Raw genomic sequence first — 20840 nt, 5'->3', positions numbered from 1 at the left:
TGAGGACTCGAAAAAGTTTGTTAAAACGTGGATGCATCCAAAAAACACTAGGATTCATCTAGTAAGCAGTTAACACAAGAAAATTGATAACAACAGCTCAAAGATGCAAAGAACCAGGATTGCCTTTTAAAGGCTAGCAAGTTGGCAAAAGCTGCTATATGTTGTTACAGATAGAAAGTTGACAATGGTTTGCGCTTCTTGAGAGGTGACATTGTTTACAAAACGAAAACCATATACAGGCCTTTGACTCAACGTCGATATTGGCAGATTCAGGTTTGAGTGACATCATCTGTCAACTGACTGAAAACTGATATGAGAAACCATCTTTGCTCCTTTTAAACTGTGATTGAAAGGGTTAGGGTTGTGATACCATGAAGAGAGGAGCCACAACTTGAACTAATTCAGTGGAGCTTATCTGCAACTAACTTCAGAGGTTGAAGTTTAAAAGTGTGAATGTGTTACTATTTGGAAGCAGCTACATGGAGGTGCTGAGAAAGTCAAGCATGGTCAGCACCAGTAGTGAAGGAAAACACAAAACACTAGCCTCAATGCTAATGTGTCCTCTCTCATATTACACATCAGATTTCTCTTTGGCAGTCTCTCTTTGAAGTTATTCTAAAATACATTATTTTCTTTAAAAGCCTTTAGCGTTAGTCTGTGCATTTAAGGTGACTTGTGATTTGTTATGGTGTGGGAGTTCTTTAAGTCCATCCCAGAAACATTTAAACCAATGTTGTGATTGTTTTAGATAAAGGCAGCAGAAGGTGTTAGCATTTTTAGCAATGCACTCAAAAGCATTTCTCCCAAGAACATTACATTCCCCATGTGATCCTGGTTTTATCTCAAAAAAGCATGTTCATCTAAACACGTTTGAAGATGCAATGGACAGTGTATGATTTCAGTTCATGAAATGATTTGTTTATCAAACTTAGTTGCTGAATTACCAAGATTCTTACATCACATACCATCAAGCATTTAGAAGATGCCAATGTTCAGGGGGTTACCACTTCAGGGTTGACTGACACGAGCACAAATCCCAAAAAGATTATGGCACAGTCATAACAATCTGCTATCAAGCACAATGACTAAAAATGGCATTACAACTTAAATGTTGACACTTCCCTCACCCTTTTCAAACTTGGTGCAGGCTTACCATCAACATTTTAAGTGTAAAAACTGAGAAAATTAGCTCAACAACAAGCACGTATAAATCTGTTCGCCAACTCCGACCTGACGGCGAATAACAAGAACATGATTTGGGCAACGTAGTTTACTTTTGTGGGTCATAAAGATCTCAAAACTCAAACAGTGCAGTATCCAGTGCGGGTGTAATTATCCCTTTTATGCTGATGATGCGTATGTATATTTGGATGTGTCAAAGACTCCCAAGCAAAGCATTTTCAAACGTATGTACTTGAGGTTAATGAGAAGAGCAAATCACTAAGCAGTGTTTCCACTATATGGTATGGCTCTACTTGTATCCACTCACTTATTTTTGGTTTGCCATAAGGAAAGTTGAAGACAATACTTGGTACCAGCTCAGCCGGGGTTTCATGCATACGGCAATACTACAAGTTGACGTTACATCATTGCAGACCACTGATTGGTTTGAAAGAAACAGCACTAGCGTGTTGCAACAAAGTACCGTCATAGCAATTTTTTTCACTCAATCGAAATTCAACGAGTCTCCCGTGTGTCACTACGGACAACAGCTGATCTACAAAACTAAAAACAAAACGCCTGGTTCCAAAAGTCAAGTTGAATCGAATTAAGCCATACCATGCATTGGAAACGGGGTTTGAGAGCAGTTTATATACTTGCTTTTTAACAAGCAGCTGTGATGCAAGCAGGGTTGAGGTCGGGCATGATAATTATTCATAAACTTACCTACATGATTTTAAATCTACCTAGGGAATTAAAACGTGTATATGCTAGGTGTGAATCTTCTCCAGCTCACAGAACATCTCCTTTGAACGTTTTTTTTTATGTTCAACGTCATTACGCTATGAAATAAAGTATGCTACTCAACAGTTAATATCCTTTTAGATTGTCTTCAAAACCTGCTGCCCTGCCTGCACTGTTCATGTTTCCAATTGCATCTTGCAGATTGATGCTTTAAAGGATCACTGGGTATACAGTGTGACCATCATGCAAACGTATGCATTGTTAGAAGCAAGTGTATAAACGCTCTGTCCCTCAACACGTTTGTGGATGTTATTCCCAATGAAGGCAAGGACAAAAGGTCTACAGTATATAAGCTCTCCTCACACAGATGTGGGTCTCCTTCGCATGGGAAACTGTTGTGTCATTTTGACTCTGCTTGGTGGTAACGGGAATATCAGAAATCAGGATAACAAATAAAAAATGAATATTGGTAATAACTTGGTAATTATAGTTGTATTATCCTGACAGTGTTGTGTCCTACCTGAACTTGTGGATGTTGGTACAGTGGTGACAGTCACTGCAATGTTAATGGTGCTGAAAACAACGCCTCTATGTCGACACTGATTATGTCATGTCAAACATGATAATGTACAGATAATGCATATGTGAACTACCCAGTCTGAGGCCAAGGGCGAAGCTTCTCTTTCTCTGATTGGGTAATAAATCAGTCCTTTGTCGTTGAGGTAAAATAACCGTTAAAAGTGGTGCGCTGGTTATACTGTATATCAACTTGAACAAAAACATGTTAAAAAGTAAGTGAGTTCAAAACTCAATTCATCTTTTATTAATTGATGCAAGTATTTATGTTTATTTATTTTTGTATTTGTTTTATATCTATTTATCTATTGTTTACTCACTCGGTGGCCATGTCTTTGGTATGACTCTTATATTAAGATGTAAAAACTGAAAATAGATTTTTTTTTAACTCATTCTATATATCTGTATATACCAGAGTGGCGCTAAACTAGGATGTGTATGTATGAGTACGTGTGCTTTGGTTTGTATGTATGTATTGTATGTACAGTATGTACAGTATGAGGATGTGCTCTAAGTTCTTTTGATAATGCTGCTTAAACATCCTCTGAGTGATCGAGCAGAAAAATAAACCAGTGGTGAAAATATCTATGACGCTGTTATAAAAAAATAAAAAAACTCAGCAAGCTGTGCTGATAACTGTAGATGGGAACAAAACTGTAGTAAACATGGCTGAACAGCCGTCGAAATCCACCGCTGTGTCTGCGTTGTCTGTCACGGCCAGAGATGGGACAGTAACTAATTACTCAATAAATTGAACTTGTACGTTTACTACATTGTTACCTATTTGGCTTTTAATAATGTAACATTTGAATCCAATGAAAGGAGTATTGTGTGAGGATTTGCAATTGGGAAAACAATTGGCACATTTCGTGACTTGCAAAATTAACTAAATGTGTTGTAAATGTGTTGTTTTTGTTATTATGTTGATAAAAAAAACATGCTTTGGGCAGCATTTCGTTCCTTCAAAGTGTATATGCTGTGGAAAAGTGAATAACTGTAATTTCTGGAAAACAGGTTTGGTGCCATAACAAATCAAGATGCCAATGCAGACTATCAATGTAAAACATATGTTGTTTTTATACTTCCAGGAACAAAATAGTTAAATTTTAAACATAAAAAAATATCATTATTTTACCATTGAATACATGATGTTAATGAACAGGCAATATAAATCAAGCTATTGCATGTCCAGGTATGCTTTTTAGAAAAGGTTTTACCACTTCAGTGATTACTTGTTTTGATTGTTAGGCCTAAAGCATGATATTTAGGGGTTGGCTTGACAGGCGTCTCAGCCAATCACTTTCAGTTACCTGTCTGTGAGCAAAAACTTGACAGAACAATTTGTACGAATCGTCAGTTTATTGGTGCTCGATTGACATTGTTACACTCATGAAACAATGCGCTATAGTTGCCAAACTTAGATTGATCTAAAATTCAGAATTGTCTTTGTTACTTAATTTTAATCCAACAGGTTCTAGAAACCCCCCTCACTCTTGTCCAACATTATATCTCCACTGGGACAGGATCATTTCTGTTACCCACCATGGTTTTCTGTATGTTTGGACTGTACCGAGGAGTTTCAGGTGTGAAACCGGAGCGAGGCGGAGCTGAAACTGAAGCTGGAGCTGAAACTGAAGCTGGAGCTCCACCAACCTTCTCCTCTGAATGTCCCGCCCCCTTTCTCTTCTTTCTTGTCAGCCCTCCTTTCGCGACAACACAAACCAATATCCTTTGATCTCTCTTTCTTGCATCAGCATCATCCATCCTGAGGGTTTGGTATTTATTTGGCCGGCGTCTCTGGAGATCCAGCAACCAAACAACAATCCATCCTTCTTCTATATTTCTTCTCCTCTACTGTACGTGTTTTTTTGTTGTTGTTGTTTTCTGTCATTTCACTGTTTTCAGTCTGTTTTCTTCTCTTTTTTTCATTGACTAGCTGGCAGAAGGGGATCAGAGCTGAGTGTCCCTCACACTTTAATCCATTTGTTCTTCATTTTTCCCCCAATTGTTCTAACTTGTTTTTCCTCTCACTACCTCCTTAAACTATTCTGCCATCAGCCCTTCAGTTCTTTATTCCTCCTTACTTCTTGTATCACATATTTTCTATTTATTTATGTCTCCGTCCACAACCATTATGGTATTTCTGTATTTCTCTCGATCTTTGATTCTTTTCATTGTCATCCTTTTTGATTCATCTGTCTCATCCCTCCTTCCTTGTTTAGTCATTTCCTAATGCCTTCCTTTGATTTCCATCAAATTGTACATTTGTTTTGTTTTATTGCATCATCTAGTCTGTCTGCTATTGCTGTTGCATTCCACCTTCATTAGTTCCTCCCTTGCTCCTTATTTTCCATCCTTCACTTCTTTCAAGTCTTCATCCCTTTTTACCGGACTTCCTCTTCTTCTTCCTTCGTCACCTGTGTTCTTCTTCCTCCCCCTTATTTGATCTTTATCTCCCCTTAGCCCCTTTTACTTCCAACTTTTATTCCTCCATTTTTTCCTCTCCATCTTTTCCCTCACTTTCTCCTCCTCACTGCTTCCACCTGCCATCTCTTCCATGTTTACATCCTCTAGTGTCAGACCTCATGTATATGTTTGGACTTGCGGTCTCTTAAGGATGTTGCTTCCCTGTTAACACTGATGTGCCAAACACACACACACACACACACACAGAAGTACATGCATAAATTCACTAATATTCCAATACACACACTTGCAAAAACACACACACACAGAGTTCACGCAGCGCCAACACTTTTTAAGGTCTGGTGTTCTTTGAAGTTAACACAAGCCTGATTGATGTGTGTGCACAAAGAGAGCGAGAACATCAAGAGCAGGTGAGTACTGTACATGTATACTGATGTGTATGTGCATTTATTTGGTATGAGTATGACATGTGTGTGTAGCCAAACTAACTTTCAGAAGACAAGAAACAAATATACTACTGTAGAAATGAACTTACTGGTTTATTTTAATAACAATAGATGCTAAAACGCTTGCCAGCTGAGACATCATGCGATAGGACCTGATCACGCAGAGATGTGTTGCTAAAATATCTTGAAGAAGTGCATGAAAGTGTAAACAAATTGAAGGAGAAGATTGTATCGTATTGCATACATTGGGATAAACTCCAGTTAGTAGTTTGCCCCTGACGTTGACAGTTTGTTTCCGAGCAACACTGGCTCTTAGATGTCAGTTAACTGTTGCCATGGGAAACACTGCTAAAGCTATAGGCTTTGACAGCATTTTCCCAAATATGTATAAAATGATATGCACAATACCAAGCCTGTCAGTTTGGCTGAATTGGTCTGATTGTTGAATCATGTATTTGTGTTATGTCATTAAAATCATGTTTTATTGTAGTTTATCTGTTACTTAAGAGTTGGTGAAGATCCAAGAGAAGAGCAGAACTTTCTTGATAGAGAGAGAGAGGAAAAGAAAAAAAAAACGTTCAAAAGATAAATGCCCCATCTTTGTCTCCCGTTGCCAAGGTAACTGGACGATCGTTAAGCCGTTAAGTCCTCCAACCGCGGTTACCCTGACAATAGGTGTGTGTGTGTGGTGTGTGTGTGTGTGTGTGTGTGTGTGTGTGTGTGTGTGTGTGTGTGTGTGTGTGTGTGTGTGTGTGTGTGTGTGTGTGTGTGTGTGTGTGTGTGTGTGTGTGTGTGTGTGTGTGTGTGGTAAGAAAGGTCACATGTTTGATGTCATCTCGTCTGCCTCCATCAGTGTCCCACTGTGAAGAAATATGTATTTCCCCCTTCTTCCTCCTCCTCTTCCTCCTCCTCTTCTTCCTCCAGTCAGTTTGTGTCGCAGTGCTGCCTTCCTGTGGCCAAACCTGCCTACTGCAACTGAAGATTTAAAATTCTAAAAATAACTCCTTTAGTGCCAAAGAGTAAATCCTCCTAAATGACAAAATCACTGATTGTGTTGTGACTAGAATTCACATGTTTCTGAAGCACGACATGTTCTGTTCAGAGAGCCGTAGATCAGTTTTTAAATTGTTTGTCAGCAACTATTCAAGTATGTCTCGCTTTGCATATGCCAAGTAAGTTTTGTAACTTCTGGGTTTACTTGGTTATGTGGCCCACTGAACAGACGCAGAAGTGTTTCTCCCCATTGATATTCACAGATTATTGACAAGCTCCACAACCCCACTTTTAGTAAAACAGTAAATCAAAGTCGTTTGCGTTTTTAAACTACATTTTCGGGATTGTTGGTCAACAAATTAAAAAGGGTTAACAACACATAACTATTTTTTAAGTCAATCACCTGAAATTATGTAGCGAACATGAGTACAGTGCAGAGAGAGAATGGGCCTTATCAGTCTCTGGTGGAGTTTCCTCTCGGACAGGAAGTGAGCTTCCTCAGCTTCCTGTTCCCTTCTCTTTTGTGTGTGTGTGTGTGTGTGTGTGTGTGTGTGTGTGTGTGTGTGTGTGTGTGTGTGTGTGTGTGTGTGTGTGTGTGTGTGTGTGTCTGTGTGTGTGTTGCCCCAGGAGAGGTCTCAAAAGAACAATCAGTGTAGAAACAGAAAGAACAAGAATGAAGCAGACGAGACGGAGGCTTAAATAACATGATTGGAGAGAGACGGAGACACAGAAGACACAATGGAAAAACAAACTGAGAGACAGACCCAAAGACATCAAAAGGCAAATTGAAACAAAATAAATACATTCAGGAAGAGAGTGAGCAGTTACAGGACTCATCTTACCCAGAGGGGAGACCAAACCGTGATGGACTATGAACCCAAGAAATCCAAGAAGGTACACTTTCTTCTGTTCTGTCTCAGCATTTTCCACTTTTCCATCATTTGGAAGTGGGTGACTTGTTCTTAAACTTTCTCCAGAGGAAGTCTAGTCCGATTTCATCATCCCACTGCACATTGGGATTGTATTATTTTGAAGCAGTAGATGTTTAGATGTTACTGTAACTTAGGATAAACCAATCAAGCTAGAGTAGATGCACACAGTGGATTATTTAACAGTTTCACTGTAATTGACCCTAACCTATCAAGAAATCCTATGTAAAAAAATAAAATGAGCTTAAGGTATTTTAAAACATTTTGTGGCAAAATCTGTTAATTGAAATGCATCCTGTTGGCATGTGTGTTCACTTGTGAGGGTGATTTAAATCTGTGTGAATCTTTTGCGTTGCGTTTTGGTAAACTATGAGATTCAAATGAGTAGTCTTGACCAATAGTAAACTCTTCTTGGCTGTGGTGACCTTTGAAGGAACCAGAGCTAATGCAAACATAATCATTTGTTCAAAGTACAAATGTTTTTCTTAAAAATGATTTCCCAAGCCATGTTTTCTTACCTGACCTGACATGGTTTCTGCATGATGACGTACACATGCAGCATACTGCACATGCTGTACTACAGTATTACCGATGATAACCTTAAATGTGGTCAGCTTGCTTCAAGTTTTGAGAAGCAGACACATAACATCTAAAAGAAAAACCTTTATTAAATAGGGAGAACAATTGTAAGTTATACAAAGAAGAAGAGAAAGCAAACACGGCAGTATTAACTAGCTCTACAGCAACTTATTTGACATGCGCAGGTTGTTACAATAATTCATCACAAAATCCAATTAAATACCTCTTTCTGTTTCAAAAACCTCACAGGAACGAGAGGAAGAGCAAAACTCATTAAAAATATTTTCTGTCCTACATTTAAATTCAGCTGAGTCCAGAGATGTTCATCAGAAAGCAGCCTCGTTTTGAGAAATCTGCCCTTGTTCTTCAAAAAGAAAGACAAGACACAGTTTAAATTCCATAACAAACTAATTTCCTCTTTTTATTCAGTGTGTGTATGTGTGATAATGTCCATTCGCCTCATTCCCTCCAGCCACAGTTAATTAATGTGTGATTGCGTGTGTCAGTCAGCAGGTGTCTAACAGTGTGTGCTGTGTTGACAGTGCGTCTCAGCAGGGAGCTGTCAGAGATCACTGCTCACCTGTCAATCACTCTACGAACAGCCGAGGGGACGTGCTGCAGTAACACACACACAAACACACACACACACACACACACACACACACACACATACACACACACACACACACACACACTCACACACTCACACACTGAGTCATGTGTGCCATACAAATCAATTCAACATTTTGAATGATGTTCTAGTTTAAATTCAACCCAAAACACCCTTTCCGAGACTGCTGGAAAGTTAAAGCCAGAATACTAAAGTGTGTAAACAGTATATTAATAATTTAGTAACTTTAGGAGAGTTACAATCAGTGAAACTTAACATTTAAAGGGGCCTATTATGCTACATTTTAGTTGGATATTTTTATTCTGGGTTTCTGGTAGAACACACACTACACAGATAATTGTAAGAAAATTATGACAGGAGTTGTTGTGTAAAAGTACATTTCCACACACACATTTCACCTCTACAGTACATTGATTTAGTTTATTTCGCCAGATGTTTTATATGTGTTAAGTAAGGGCATGTTACTGAAATGTCACTTCCATTAACTTCTTTGATATTGAACCTCTGGAGTAATTCATTCCCTGCACCACAAAGGAGACAAAGCAAGTGTGCGTGGTTGCCTTCTACTTACTGTGAAATATATTACTTTGAACCAAAGTATTGGATCCACCAAATCATCTGTTTATCTTATATATCTAAATATCGTCTTATCCTATCTTCCACTATGTCCCCAAGTCTATCTCTTCTTCTCTCTCTCCTCAGAGCTTTGTCTCTCCTATTAAGCGGCTTGTCTGGTCAAAATCTGGTCGCAGGCAGCTGGATCGAGGCAGCATTTACCGGCGCCCGCTGCACACCGTCCCTCTTTACCCCCCCGATTACCTCATCCACCCTGAGAGGCTGATCTTCGACTACATCGAGAAGGAGGTCAAGGTAGAACCTGAGATACGCAACGATAAATCAGAACATACTTAAGTCATTATTGACCTCCTGATAATTGCTTCACCTTTGTCCTCTCAATTCAGTTCCTCGGTCACCTGACCTGGGTGTCGGTTTCACTGAACCCCTCGAGCCGAGACGAGCTGCTGCAACTCCTCGACACAGCCAGGGTCAGTAATCAATTATTTATCTGTAAATAATCACTGCTGAGGTAAGGGATCAATAATTAAACACCTCTGAGTGATGGACAGCATCTATAACTTAAAACAGCCGGGGTTAGCAATCAATCAATTATCAATAACTAACCACTGATCTATAACTAATAAATAAAATCAATGGATATTAACTAATATAAACCAAGTAATCAATATGCTCTTACTTATCCCCTTTATTTAACCTTAATCACTGACGTTAATCATGACAAGCCAATTTAAAATCACTGTTTAATCACTGTTGTATTAGTGCACCTATTCATAGACCTACCTTCATTTTTGGTGTAAGTAATCAATAATATATGGCCTATATGCTATCTGACATTAATCATTAACCAGTTTATAAATAGTCACTGGTGATGTTGGTGATGAATACACAATATATTCCAGAATTAATAAGAAATAATTGTACCTGTTAGCAGCTAAAGTAAGGGATCATTCATGTATTATAAGCTTAGCTCTCCCAGGCTTAATGATCAATAAGCAGTGATTGACAACAGCCAAGGTTAGTTAAACAGTAATTTAATTCAATTCAAGGTTTTATTTTCATGTGCACATTAGCTACAGTGTAGATATGGCAATGAAAAACGTATGTCACTGCTCCTCCAACAGTGCAAAATGAGGATATAAAACAAATAAAACAGATAAAATAGTGTAAGAGAATATGTCAGCACTCATCAAAACTCAAGTGAGACCATGTCAAAGTGTGATTTAACAAAGTCTTCCTTAATCAACAATCTAAGACCATGTGTCTCTGTGTGTTGGTCAGTAGCAGTTGAAGGTGCTGCCGTTGAAGACCAGCGTGGATCAGGACTGTATTCTGAGTCTGTCTGCGCGCTGTCTGCTGCTGACGTGGAGAGACAACGAGAAGCTGATGGTGAGGATTCCCACACATGAGATCGCTGCTGCCTCCTACCTGAGGGACGACGCGCTGCACCTGCTGGTCCTCAAGACAGGTGAGGACCATACATGCCCCTTTCCCACCAAAGCACAGCCTGGGCCAGTTCGGAGTTAGTGCCCGATCAAGCACCGGTTCTTCCTGTTTCCACCGCCATGGGCCGGCTGTTGGCCCCAAAACAATGGCCTCACTTGACTGCCCGTTAAGAACCGAGAACCAAATACGTCACGCTTACGTCGGAGGCAGGGGCAGGGGCAAAGTGAACAGAACAACAAACAGTCAGATGAGCTTCAGTTGCTATGCTAACATCATCTGTCTAAAACCAGAGAGACTTTAATAACGGCGTTTTGATGCCAAAAAGCGCCAATTCAGACTGAAACACATTGACTTATGGGGAGGGGGGGATATGCATTAGTTGCTTGTGTGACAGTCAATGGACACACCTGAGGACCAATCACTGTCACTTACTTTATGATCAATGGGCACTCAGGATGTTTTAACAATGCTTCTACTTCTCAGCTGACAAAAAAGAATGTAGCCAAATCTTGAATAAGTTTGACACAATATTTTAGTGTATAACTTTGACTATAGACAGGGGTATATTCTTACTTAATTACAACATGAAGGTAATTTGGCTAACGGAAAGTAGTTTTCTTTATCCTGATTCACCAATGAGTTTCTAAAACGCAACACTTAAATTGCCCCCGTCCAAATGCTGAAACGGACAGAGACGCCATCATTACTCTTTGCTCTGATATGACTAGCATCTTGCTAGTAATGCCCCTAGAATGCCCCTTGCCTTTTGTAGAGTAATGCTAGTTTTCTGTAGTAAGCTATAGTCAACTCTGCATGCTAACTTTTGCTTACAGACTCTTGGGGTCGGGAGGCCTGATAATTTATTCCGGCAAATTACTCAGACCTACTAATTGACCTAACAGAAGTTATTGAGTCTATGTAAGTTTACTGTTTGGCTCAGATCCACCAACGATCAGCAAGGTCTCACCTCTATTAACTCCTGAAGAACCAGGTTCAATGAACTGCTGTTTCAATTCAGACGACCCGCTAAATCTGTTTAAGCGATCCCGAAGGATTTTGGTATCAGTAATGAGGTGTGGCCCTACCTAAGTGTGTGTGGCAAATGTGCATTTATTACCCTTCAAGCAGGAGAGGAGAGCGCAGATGTCTTTTAAGTTGTCCCAATCCAAAAGGTGGGATCAGTTTATTTGAAGAAAAATGGTCCACACTTGTACAGGATGTGTACCTTCTCTCGTTACAACATTACAATCATACTAAACATATCATACTGTGGTCATTTTCTAATCTGAAACCTTAATTCATAGTTTAGACATTAAAGTCTTCCAACATAATCCAAAGGAATCTCCTCACGGATCGGCGGGACTAACATTCACACCTATAGCCTGAAAACATTCAGAGGCAGTTCCTCGTAAACGGTCAGTGGAATCTAACAGTTTCAAACTTTCATCCAACAATTTACTCAGCATTCAATAAACAGAAATGTAAGCAATATTTACCAAGTTTGAGAGAACCTTACCGAGGGAAAACCCAGCTCTCAGGGAGAGAGCTTTACCGGGAGAGAGCATACCTGGGGAACCCCCCTCTCTCTCTCTCTCTTTCTCTCTCTCTCTCTCTCTCTCTCTCTCTCTCTCTCTCTCTCTCTCTCTCTCTCTCTCTCTCTCTCTCTCTCTCTCTCTCTCTCTCTCGTTTGCTCCCTCTGTACTAGTGTTTTTATGCTCGAAACAGGACAGAAAAACCTAAAGACCCCTCCTCCATACCCATATTTGTGGAAACTGGGCATGGCCTCTAGTGTGCAGGACTTGCAAAATAGTATTCTCGGCTATGGCACAAACACCTTTTTGGGGCCTCAGTCTTTCTCCAAAAAGTCAGGAGTCCCCCTCCCTGTGTACTGCTGTGAGGGAAGAGGGAAGAAACTGTCTCTCCTCTCTTATCAGTGACACCTCATAAACCATAATAGGTCTTACACTCAACTTAACAAACCACTTTGTTTATACTGTAAATATAGAAAATCATAAAATATGAAGCATTTTCATTTTGGGTTGTATTTGATTATAATTAACTTTCGTTTTAAGTATTCAACCTAATATGGAGATCTCAACAAGACACAAAGTTCAGTCCATTCCTTAATCTTTGCTCTATGTCTTTTGGTTTTAAAGGACAAAGAAAAAAGAAACCAATTGTTATTGAGGTGCTGTTTTAGCAAACGGTTAATTTATGGATTCTTCCAGGTTTTTTTTGGTTTTTTTACAGGCAAAGTTTGGTAGGATGGACTAGCTTTTCTATGACAAAGATAGTGTTCACATGTTGAACCCTCGTCCCACAGGTCTGAACGTGGACACAGTGGTTGCTGGGGACGACAGCCTGGACAGGAAAAAGCCAACGGGCGTAGACAGCCGACGTCAAACCATGAGCTCCAACGCGGACCCTCGACCTGCAGGGGGCACGATGGAGCGACGGCACACAATCTGTGGAGTCGACTGGAGGCCTTCATTATCCAGAAGTAACCACGACAAAAATCCAAATGTGGAGAGGGGGGGTGGAGGAGGTGGAGGAGAAAGAGGAGGAGGAGGAGGAGGAGGAGAAAGAGGAGGAGAAAGAGGAGGAGGAGGAAGAGGAGAAGAGGAGGGAGGAGTGAGAAAGAGGAGGAGGAGGCAGTTTAGAGAGGAAGAGAGTGGGAGGTAGCTGGGAGAGGAGGCAGCAGACACGTAAAACAGGAGGGAGTTTAGAGAACCGCAGAGCAAGACCCATGAGCGGGAGCTGGGGAGTGGGAGTAGGAGGTGGAGGTGGAGGTAGCTGGGAGAAAAGGCATGGGGGAGGAGGAGGTGGGAGCTGGGAGAGGAGGGGAGGTGGTGCCGGGGGGAGCTGGGAGCGACGGCAGGCCTGCACAGGAAGCTGGGAAAGGGGGAAGAGCTATGGCAGCTGGGAGAGGAGGAACCATAACCCGCTGGAGCCGACGCCCTGCCCAGACGCCTACTGCAACCTGGTCATCCTGGCCGTGGAGAACAGGGTGGGGCACTGCTGATGAAAGTCACTTTACACAAGAACTTCATACCTCACTTTATTACTCAATTGTATTCAAGTTCCTGCTAAAAATGATGTTCCATGACCTTAAATTTGCTGTCAATACATTTCAGTAAGCTGAGGAATAGTACATTTTGCGAAATTTGCCTTATGTGTTCGATGAGATCATCCATAACTTTAACTCATATTTGTGTGTTAAGTATAGACCTATAGCTGGACCGGTAGACATTTAGCCTATAGCATAAAAACTGAAAATAAGGGAAAGAAAGCCCACTGAACTTTATCTTTTGACTTTAAAGGGGACCTATCATGCAAAATGCACTTTTGTACGTCTTTTATACATGAATATGTGTCCCCGGTGTTCCAGGGAACTCACCAAGTGTCAGAAAACACAACCCTCTCTATTTTCCTCCATACCCAAATCTCTAAAAAAAGGGGCTGCAACGGATCTGATAAAAACTGATCCAGATTTGAACACTGTCCTGACGTCAGGACGGTGGCGCTACGGCTATTGGGCCAACTCCACCAATCAGGAGGAGACAGCCACGGCCATTGCCGTTCGAAAGCGCTGGAGACGCTGTAGTACATATGCCAGGCCAGTAGATGGTGCTGTTCTCACAGAATCTGCCCTTGCAAAAACAGAGCTAAAAATGTCAAATTGAGCAAAATGAGGCATGGCTAAAATGCATGATCTGTTTGGTATTTTGAAAAACAAAAAGTATAAAATTTGCCTTATATAGGTATGGTCCTACACTATATTATTCAAATATAGCATGATAGGTCCACTTTAAGTAAAGATAATGGGAATGTCGCTATTGGTATTAGTTTTGTAAAAGAAGGGGTAATTACCTGTTTGTTGGTGATGCTATATGCAAAGGAAGGGATTACCTCATTGCAACTGATTCTAACTGACAATAATCCATCCAATAGGAGTAAAATGCTGTTCCAAGCAAAAACCACCCATGGAACTGCTGAGTTCATAACATCACTGTGGACATTCGCTGGAGAAAAATAACAACAGTGACAAAACACAGTGGGGTTCACTAATCACTTGGCTCCTTGAAAAGAAGTGGCAATACTTTTAGACACACACAAACACACTTGTACTGAGACTTTGTGTTGTTGCATAACCTGTTGTATCACAACAGAGTAGCTTTGTCATTGTATTTGTGTAAGTGTGTTTCTGTGCGTGCGTGCGTGCGTGCATGCGTGCGTGTTCTTGTCCTCAGAGCAGTAGTTTGTTTGGATTGGCATCTTAAGAGTTTCATTGTTAATTTGGCTTATGCAGGAGCACATGATCACTGTGAGTGTGTGTCTGAGTGTGTGTGCGTGTGCATAGCTTCAGTGGCCAATGTTCCCTTTTGTCTCCCAGACTGCTTGGCTTTAGGGGGTTGCTGGGTAAAATCTCATCACTTATGTGCACTTGAACAAAGGACCAATCCATGCAGGAACTGCAGTGAAGCTTCTCACACAGTAAAACATGTGTAGTTAACTCAGCAGACAAAAGGCTGGTGGAAAATCAGGATTTAATGAAGACATATTCCAGAAGACATAGCTGTTATTGTGATTACTATTGCAGTGGGATGACAAGTCTGTGTGTGTGTTTGTGCAGGAAGCTGCAGAGGAGTACTGCTCTCTGATCTGTCAGATGTTCCAGATCATTTACGGCCATCAGACCATCGAGTGTGTGGACAGAGCCGGCTTTCATCACACAGTGCCGGACCGATACTGGCTGCAGAGGAGTGAGTGACAAGCACAACAAAGAAAGAAATATACCTTTGGGGACTTCAACATTCGCTCTTTTCTTTTAATTGTCATGTACTATGAGTTATTTTCATTTTATGGGAGCTCTTTGCTAGACATTTCTTTATCTTTTTCAGATAATCTGATTAGAGGTTTTGTTAAGTTCCAGTTTCTTTTGCTCATGTTAGCTTAAAGACTAAGACGTCTGTTGAGCGTAACACATACTACATTAGCATCCTGACCTACAACTACACGTCATCAAGTCATACATTGTTTTTGTCTCCAACATCAATGTGTGCCAAAGTCCTAAAATTCAACAATAACATCACATGTTCTGAAAAGGTTGTATTTTTACTCCACTACTGGTAGGCTTCTATGGTCAGCTTCTTTATATCATCCGTATGTTGTTTGCATCGACATTTAATGAACATTGCAGTGTCTATATGGATGATAAAAAGGCTTAAGACTAAAGCTAACTTGATCAGAAGGTGTAAAGTATAAAGGAAATGCTTTGTTTGTCTGTGTTTGTCTCTGTGCAGGTGACAGCTGTCTCACTGACGTGTCCTACAGTTATGATCCAGAGTTTAGCTGCTGCAGCTCATAGTGAGTAACATCCATATTCAGATGAATACAGTGTCTTCAATTCATGAAATGTCCTAAATATTTGGACATTTCCATCTTAAAATGCAGTCCTGAAAACTTTAACTACATTGGATAATCCAGTTACTTCTCTTGTCATTAGTTTGGTTGTAATACCCAAACAGAGAATGTTTATTAAGTAAAGCAGAAGGCCCATTTTTTTGTGATTAAGGAGGAATGTATGGAACTTCACAAAAAAAGCCCAGTGGACTATTTGATAACTGTATGATTAATTAAATTGAATTATTTTGTTGACATTGAACAGGTACAATGTCCACAGGCAATGAATATTCAAAATCAAATATTGAGGACAGTTAATTGACACATAGCACAGTCCATATTGACTAAGTGACTGACATTTGATCACCATCAATCCATTACTGTTTCAATGTTAGGTGATACTGATAGTTCTTTGATAATGATGTTATACCACCACCTTTCTGCCTCTCTCTCAGTGATGGTTCCCAGGAGGCCTTTGAGCCGTACTACAGTGAGACATACAGTGAGAGCTCGTCTCTCTCGCTGCAGGACTCCCATCGCAGTCTCGCTGAAGCCAGTGACGGAGGAGACACTAACCCCGCCCTGCTGCTGATGCAGGAGTACATGATCACTGTGAGTGTGTGTGCGTGTGCATTGCTTCAGTGGCCAAAGTTCCCTTTTGTCTCCCACAACAAAGGAAAAACAAGCGAAGTACATTTCGCTCCAAGGATTAATTTATGATAAAAATATATATATATTTGAAGGTAATATACTAACACAGTGTGGCTTTAAATGCAGCTTGCAGCTATCTTATATTTGTCAATTTTAATAATAGATTTTTTTGCCTTTTAGCTACTACAGTAGAGTTAATGGGCCATTTCCTGTAACTAAAGTAGGTTTCATAGGCAGGGACAGATGGCAAGCTACATTGTGTTTATTGACTGTTTGAATGAAAAAAAAGAAAAATATATTGACTTTGTGTTTGTGTGTGTGTGTGTGTGTGTGTGTGTGTGTGTGTGTGTGTGTGTGTGTGTGTGTGTGTGTGGTGTGTGTGTGTGTGTGTGTGTGTGTGTGTGTATGTGTGTGTGTGTGTGTGTGTGTGTGTGTGTGTGTGTGTGTGTGTGTGTGTGTGTGTGTGTGTGTGTGTGTGTGTGTGTGTGTGTTAGCTGCGTAATAAGCTGAGTCCTGTGGAGTTGCAGCACTTTGCGGTATTGCTGAGAGAATATAGGCTGGGATCAAACATCGATCACTTCTGCTCCGAGCTGCTACAACTTTACGGAGACAACCGCAAGTTCCTGCTGATGGGTGAGAAACACACGCACACACACACACACACACACACACACACACACACACACAAACACACAAACACACACACACACACACACACAGAGCTCATTAACTGACTGCAAATCAGCAGAAAGCCACAACCTGCTTATTATATTATTTATTTGGTTGTGTTGCAGAGATAAGAATGAGTGTGAACTATATATATTATTGATGTGTGTGTGTGTGTGTGTGTGTGTGTGTGTGTGTGTGTGTGTGTGTGTGTGTGTGTGTGTGTGTGTGTGTGTGTGTGTGTGTGTGTGTGTGTGTGTGTGTACGTGTGTTTATGTGTGGATGAGTTTACTGTATGTGTGTTTACCGCAACAAATTCAGCTCTGACCCACTTCCTCTGTGGAAACCACAACTTCCTGTTTGTGAGTGAGCGTGAGAGAGAGCGGTTGATGTGTGGTGTTTATCTCCACACACCCTGTTAATGCCCAGTGTGCCGGTGTGTAATAATGATTTTAAACGGTTGGGATGAAAATAAAAAACAGCAAAGTCACTGAGCAGGTTTTGAAGCACAGAGACTTCATGATTCTCATTTCATAAGTTTATGTGTGTGGAAATGTATGACTTATTATGCTTTTTTTGGGTTCCCTTTCCTGTTGTGTGTTAAAAAGGATTTTGTGCATGTAAATGGTCTGCAAAGGCTAACATTTCTGTCTCCGACAATATCATGGTATTTATATAGCGCACTTCCTGGTGTTCAACGCGCTTTACATTACATTACATTACATGTTACTTATTAGACACTTTTATCAAAAGCGACGTACAATACTGTGGTGTGGACAATACCCACAGGAGCAATTTCAAATACTACTAGGAGTCAGCAATGTCCAAATCCTAAAAACAGTATTGTGCATCCCTTGGCACACATGGTCTTCTTAGAGCAGATTCCAAAACAAAAAAGAACCTTCAGATGTTATTCTCTGTCTCTGTCCTTCAGGTCCCTACAACAAGGCATTGTGCTCCCATCAGTTTGTACAACTGATGGGAGTTACACAATTGATTGAATGTCATGTTTGGAATATCACTACGTTTTTTATAAGTTTAAGATTATATTACCTTTTAGTACCGATATACAAAATGAAGTTGAGTCTTTAACCATAATGCAGTAAAGTGCAGAGAAAAGTACAGAATGAGATAAGTAATAATAAATATATGAATGAATAAATACTGAAAATAAATATCTGACTCTTTATCCCTGTTTTTCCAGGCATGCGTCCCTTCATCCCAGACAAGGACGTCGGGGTGTTAGAGAGTTTCCTGGAGAGCATCGGGATCAGGGAGGGAGGCATTTTAACCGACAGCTTCGGACGCATCAAACGCAGCATGAGCAACACGTCGGCTACGGCCATGAGAGGGTATGTAGGTTAGGATTGGTTGTGATTCGCTATTGAAAGATTTGAGTCTCGGTCATGTTTGGTCTGAGGTCATTTCTACAAACAAACTGCTGTCTCACATTCTATCATGGCTTATCTACATGGTGCACTTTGATGATTTTTTATCAAAAGACAGCACCAACCTAAGGTTTGAGGACAGTACAGTGCATTTATATTTAAAGCCAAAATAAAAATGTGACCACTGTGATTTACAGCTATTTATGCTTTATTTGTATTTATGTGTTGTGAAAGGACAAATACACATATGTTTGTCTTTTAACATAGTGGTTAAAGTTGCTGTGTCCTCACAATGTAATGTTCTAGCCATTAACAATTTACAAAAAACGATGAATTCTGATTGCTTTATCGCCCTTTTTGTAGCGACATTATCGTGTTAGTCAAAAGCTTTTGGTTTCGTTTTTTGGGGGACATTATGTTTTATGTTGGGTTATTGTTAAATGATAGCTTTTGGTCCTGATTTCTCTTACTTTGATGCAAAAGCCCTCTCACACCTGGACATTTCATTATTTAGTAGTTAGAGATGGGAGATACAATTGAGATAATTGTTTTTTTTTGTTCCCTCAGCATGTATGATAACGGCTCTCTGGCTTCAGGATCTCAGGAATTCAACCGACGCATTACAGACATGACCCACGACATCCAGGCGCTCGGCTTCCAGGACACACACGCAGACATCGAGGAGGAAGATTACTACCTCTGATGGAGGGAGACTCTGATTCCCAGTCAAATTCAGACCGTTTTCAAACTCTCTGCAAGATCAGGGCAGCTCGTGTTCTCTATTGATAGGCAATAAACTGTAAATATAAATTGTCTGACAGTTGCACCCTTCTTAATGTTGATGTTTAATATGCAATTCCTGCTCCATGCACAGAAAATACAGTACGACAAAGAAAACTAAGCTGTATTTATTAAATTAAACTCAATTAATACAAAAACAGTTCATTTTCAATGTATCAGACAGTAGGGGCAGATTATATGATTTCACACATAAACCATGATTTAATTAAGTGTTTACAAATCTGCTACAATACGTTATGTTCTGTAGTGGTTGTAATACCTAAAACTGTCCACATGGAGGCAATTAAAGACAAAATATCTATAACCCTCTTTGCTACTGAGTAAAAAGCTCCATTGTGAGGCAGAATTTATAGTTCAAAAAGGATTTAAATAAATGTTTGGAACCAGATACATGGATATATACAGTAGATAGATAGATAGATAGATAGATAGATAGATAGATAGATAGATAGATAGATAGATAGATAGATAGATAGATAGATAGATAGATAGATAGATAGATAGATGTGTTAGTAATGATAAAAAAATTAAAAAAAAACATCTAAAATATCTCCCTCCCTCTGTGTCCCCCGCTCTCTCTCCCAATGCTGCATTGACCCGTTATCCTGGCGTCAGCATCACCACTTCCCATGGTGCACTGCTTCTGTGTTGCCCCCCGGTCTTCTCCTCTGCCAGCTTAACGGAACATCACAGAGGGAGAGTCAGTTCCCCCATGGGCTTCACCCGAGTCATCTGAGTCTGCTCGCCCTCATTATGTAACAGAGTCACTAGACGCTGTGTGCATTTGATTTTAAATGAACTCATCATGAACAGAGTACAATTGACCAGCAGCAGACACATCACTGTAAACATGCCAGAGGTTTTTACAAAGAGCTGGTTTTAACCTTGTGACCTGGATATCTGGATCACACGCACTGCAAATAAATTATTTTTTAAAAACTGTTACGTAAATTATATATATCATGGAGAGTCCTCGTTGAAACGATAGAAAGAGGCAGTAAGATAACGAGATACAACCCATACATTCAAAATACTAAATATGTTTTGACAGAATTGTTTTTGTCAGGCTGCAGCCATTTGTTGATTCAAGGTCAAAGGTTGTGCGTGTGTGTGTGATTAGATCAACTCAAAAACGTTACTAGAAAAGCTTTATTATGGAGCTTTTTATATCAACAGCAAGGTTGGGGTTTCTGGTCTGGTTAATTGGTGACTATAAATTGCCCGTAGGTGTAAAGTGAGTGTGTATTGTTGTCTGTCATCTCTTTTATTGACTGGCAACGTGTTAAATCTGAATTTGGGGAAGTGGAAAAAACTGTACAATTATTCTCAACTGAGTTATCTCTTTAACTATCCACATTTAGGCTGTTCTATGCAATTTTCTTTTGATAAGCAATGCTATTTTTTTCTTCAATTAGCCAAGCCT

General features: G+C 40.1%; 1 protein-coding gene across 1 annotated transcript; it reads left to right on the top strand.

Annotated features, from left to right (window-relative positions):
• The first annotated feature begins 6994 nt into the window (after window positions 1-6994).
• On the top strand, window positions 6995-19429 carry ccm2l (CCM2 like scaffold protein). The gene is made up of 12 exons (XM_034131931.1): window positions 6995-7241; window positions 9189-9356; window positions 9449-9532; window positions 10347-10530; window positions 12832-13068; window positions 13148-13515; window positions 15142-15271; window positions 15812-15875; window positions 16367-16523; window positions 17057-17195; window positions 18433-18580; window positions 19184-19429. The coding sequence occupies exons 1-12, from the start codon at window positions 7212-7214 to the stop codon at window positions 19317-19319; spliced, it is 1845 nt and encodes a 614-aa protein (XP_033987822.1). The 5' UTR covers window positions 6995-7211; the 3' UTR covers window positions 19320-19429.
• The last annotated feature ends 1411 nt before the right edge of the window (window positions 19430-20840 follow it).

Source organism: Trematomus bernacchii, unplaced genomic scaffold (assembly GCF_902827165.1).
Source record: "Trematomus bernacchii unplaced genomic scaffold, fTreBer1.1, whole genome shotgun sequence".
In the NCBI taxonomy this organism is placed as follows: Eukaryota; Metazoa; Chordata; class Actinopteri; order Perciformes; family Nototheniidae; genus Trematomus; species Trematomus bernacchii.
Note: the sequence above shows the minus strand (reverse complement) of the source record. Positions and strands in the feature narration are given on the sequence as shown.

Excerpts from the sequence above, each read along its gene's own strand:
- ccm2l (XM_034131931.1), top strand. The coding sequence starts at position 7,212 with ATGGACTATGAACCCAAGAAATCCAAGAAG. Across the intron at positions 9,533-10,346 it reads AACTCCTCGACACAGCCAGG|CAGTTGAAGGTGCTGCCGTT; the intron begins GTCAGTAATCAA and ends GTTGGTCAGTAG. Across the intron at positions 16,524-17,056 it reads TGCAGGAGTACATGATCACT|CTGCGTAATAAGCTGAGTCC; the intron begins GTGAGTGTGTGT and ends TGTGTGTGTTAG.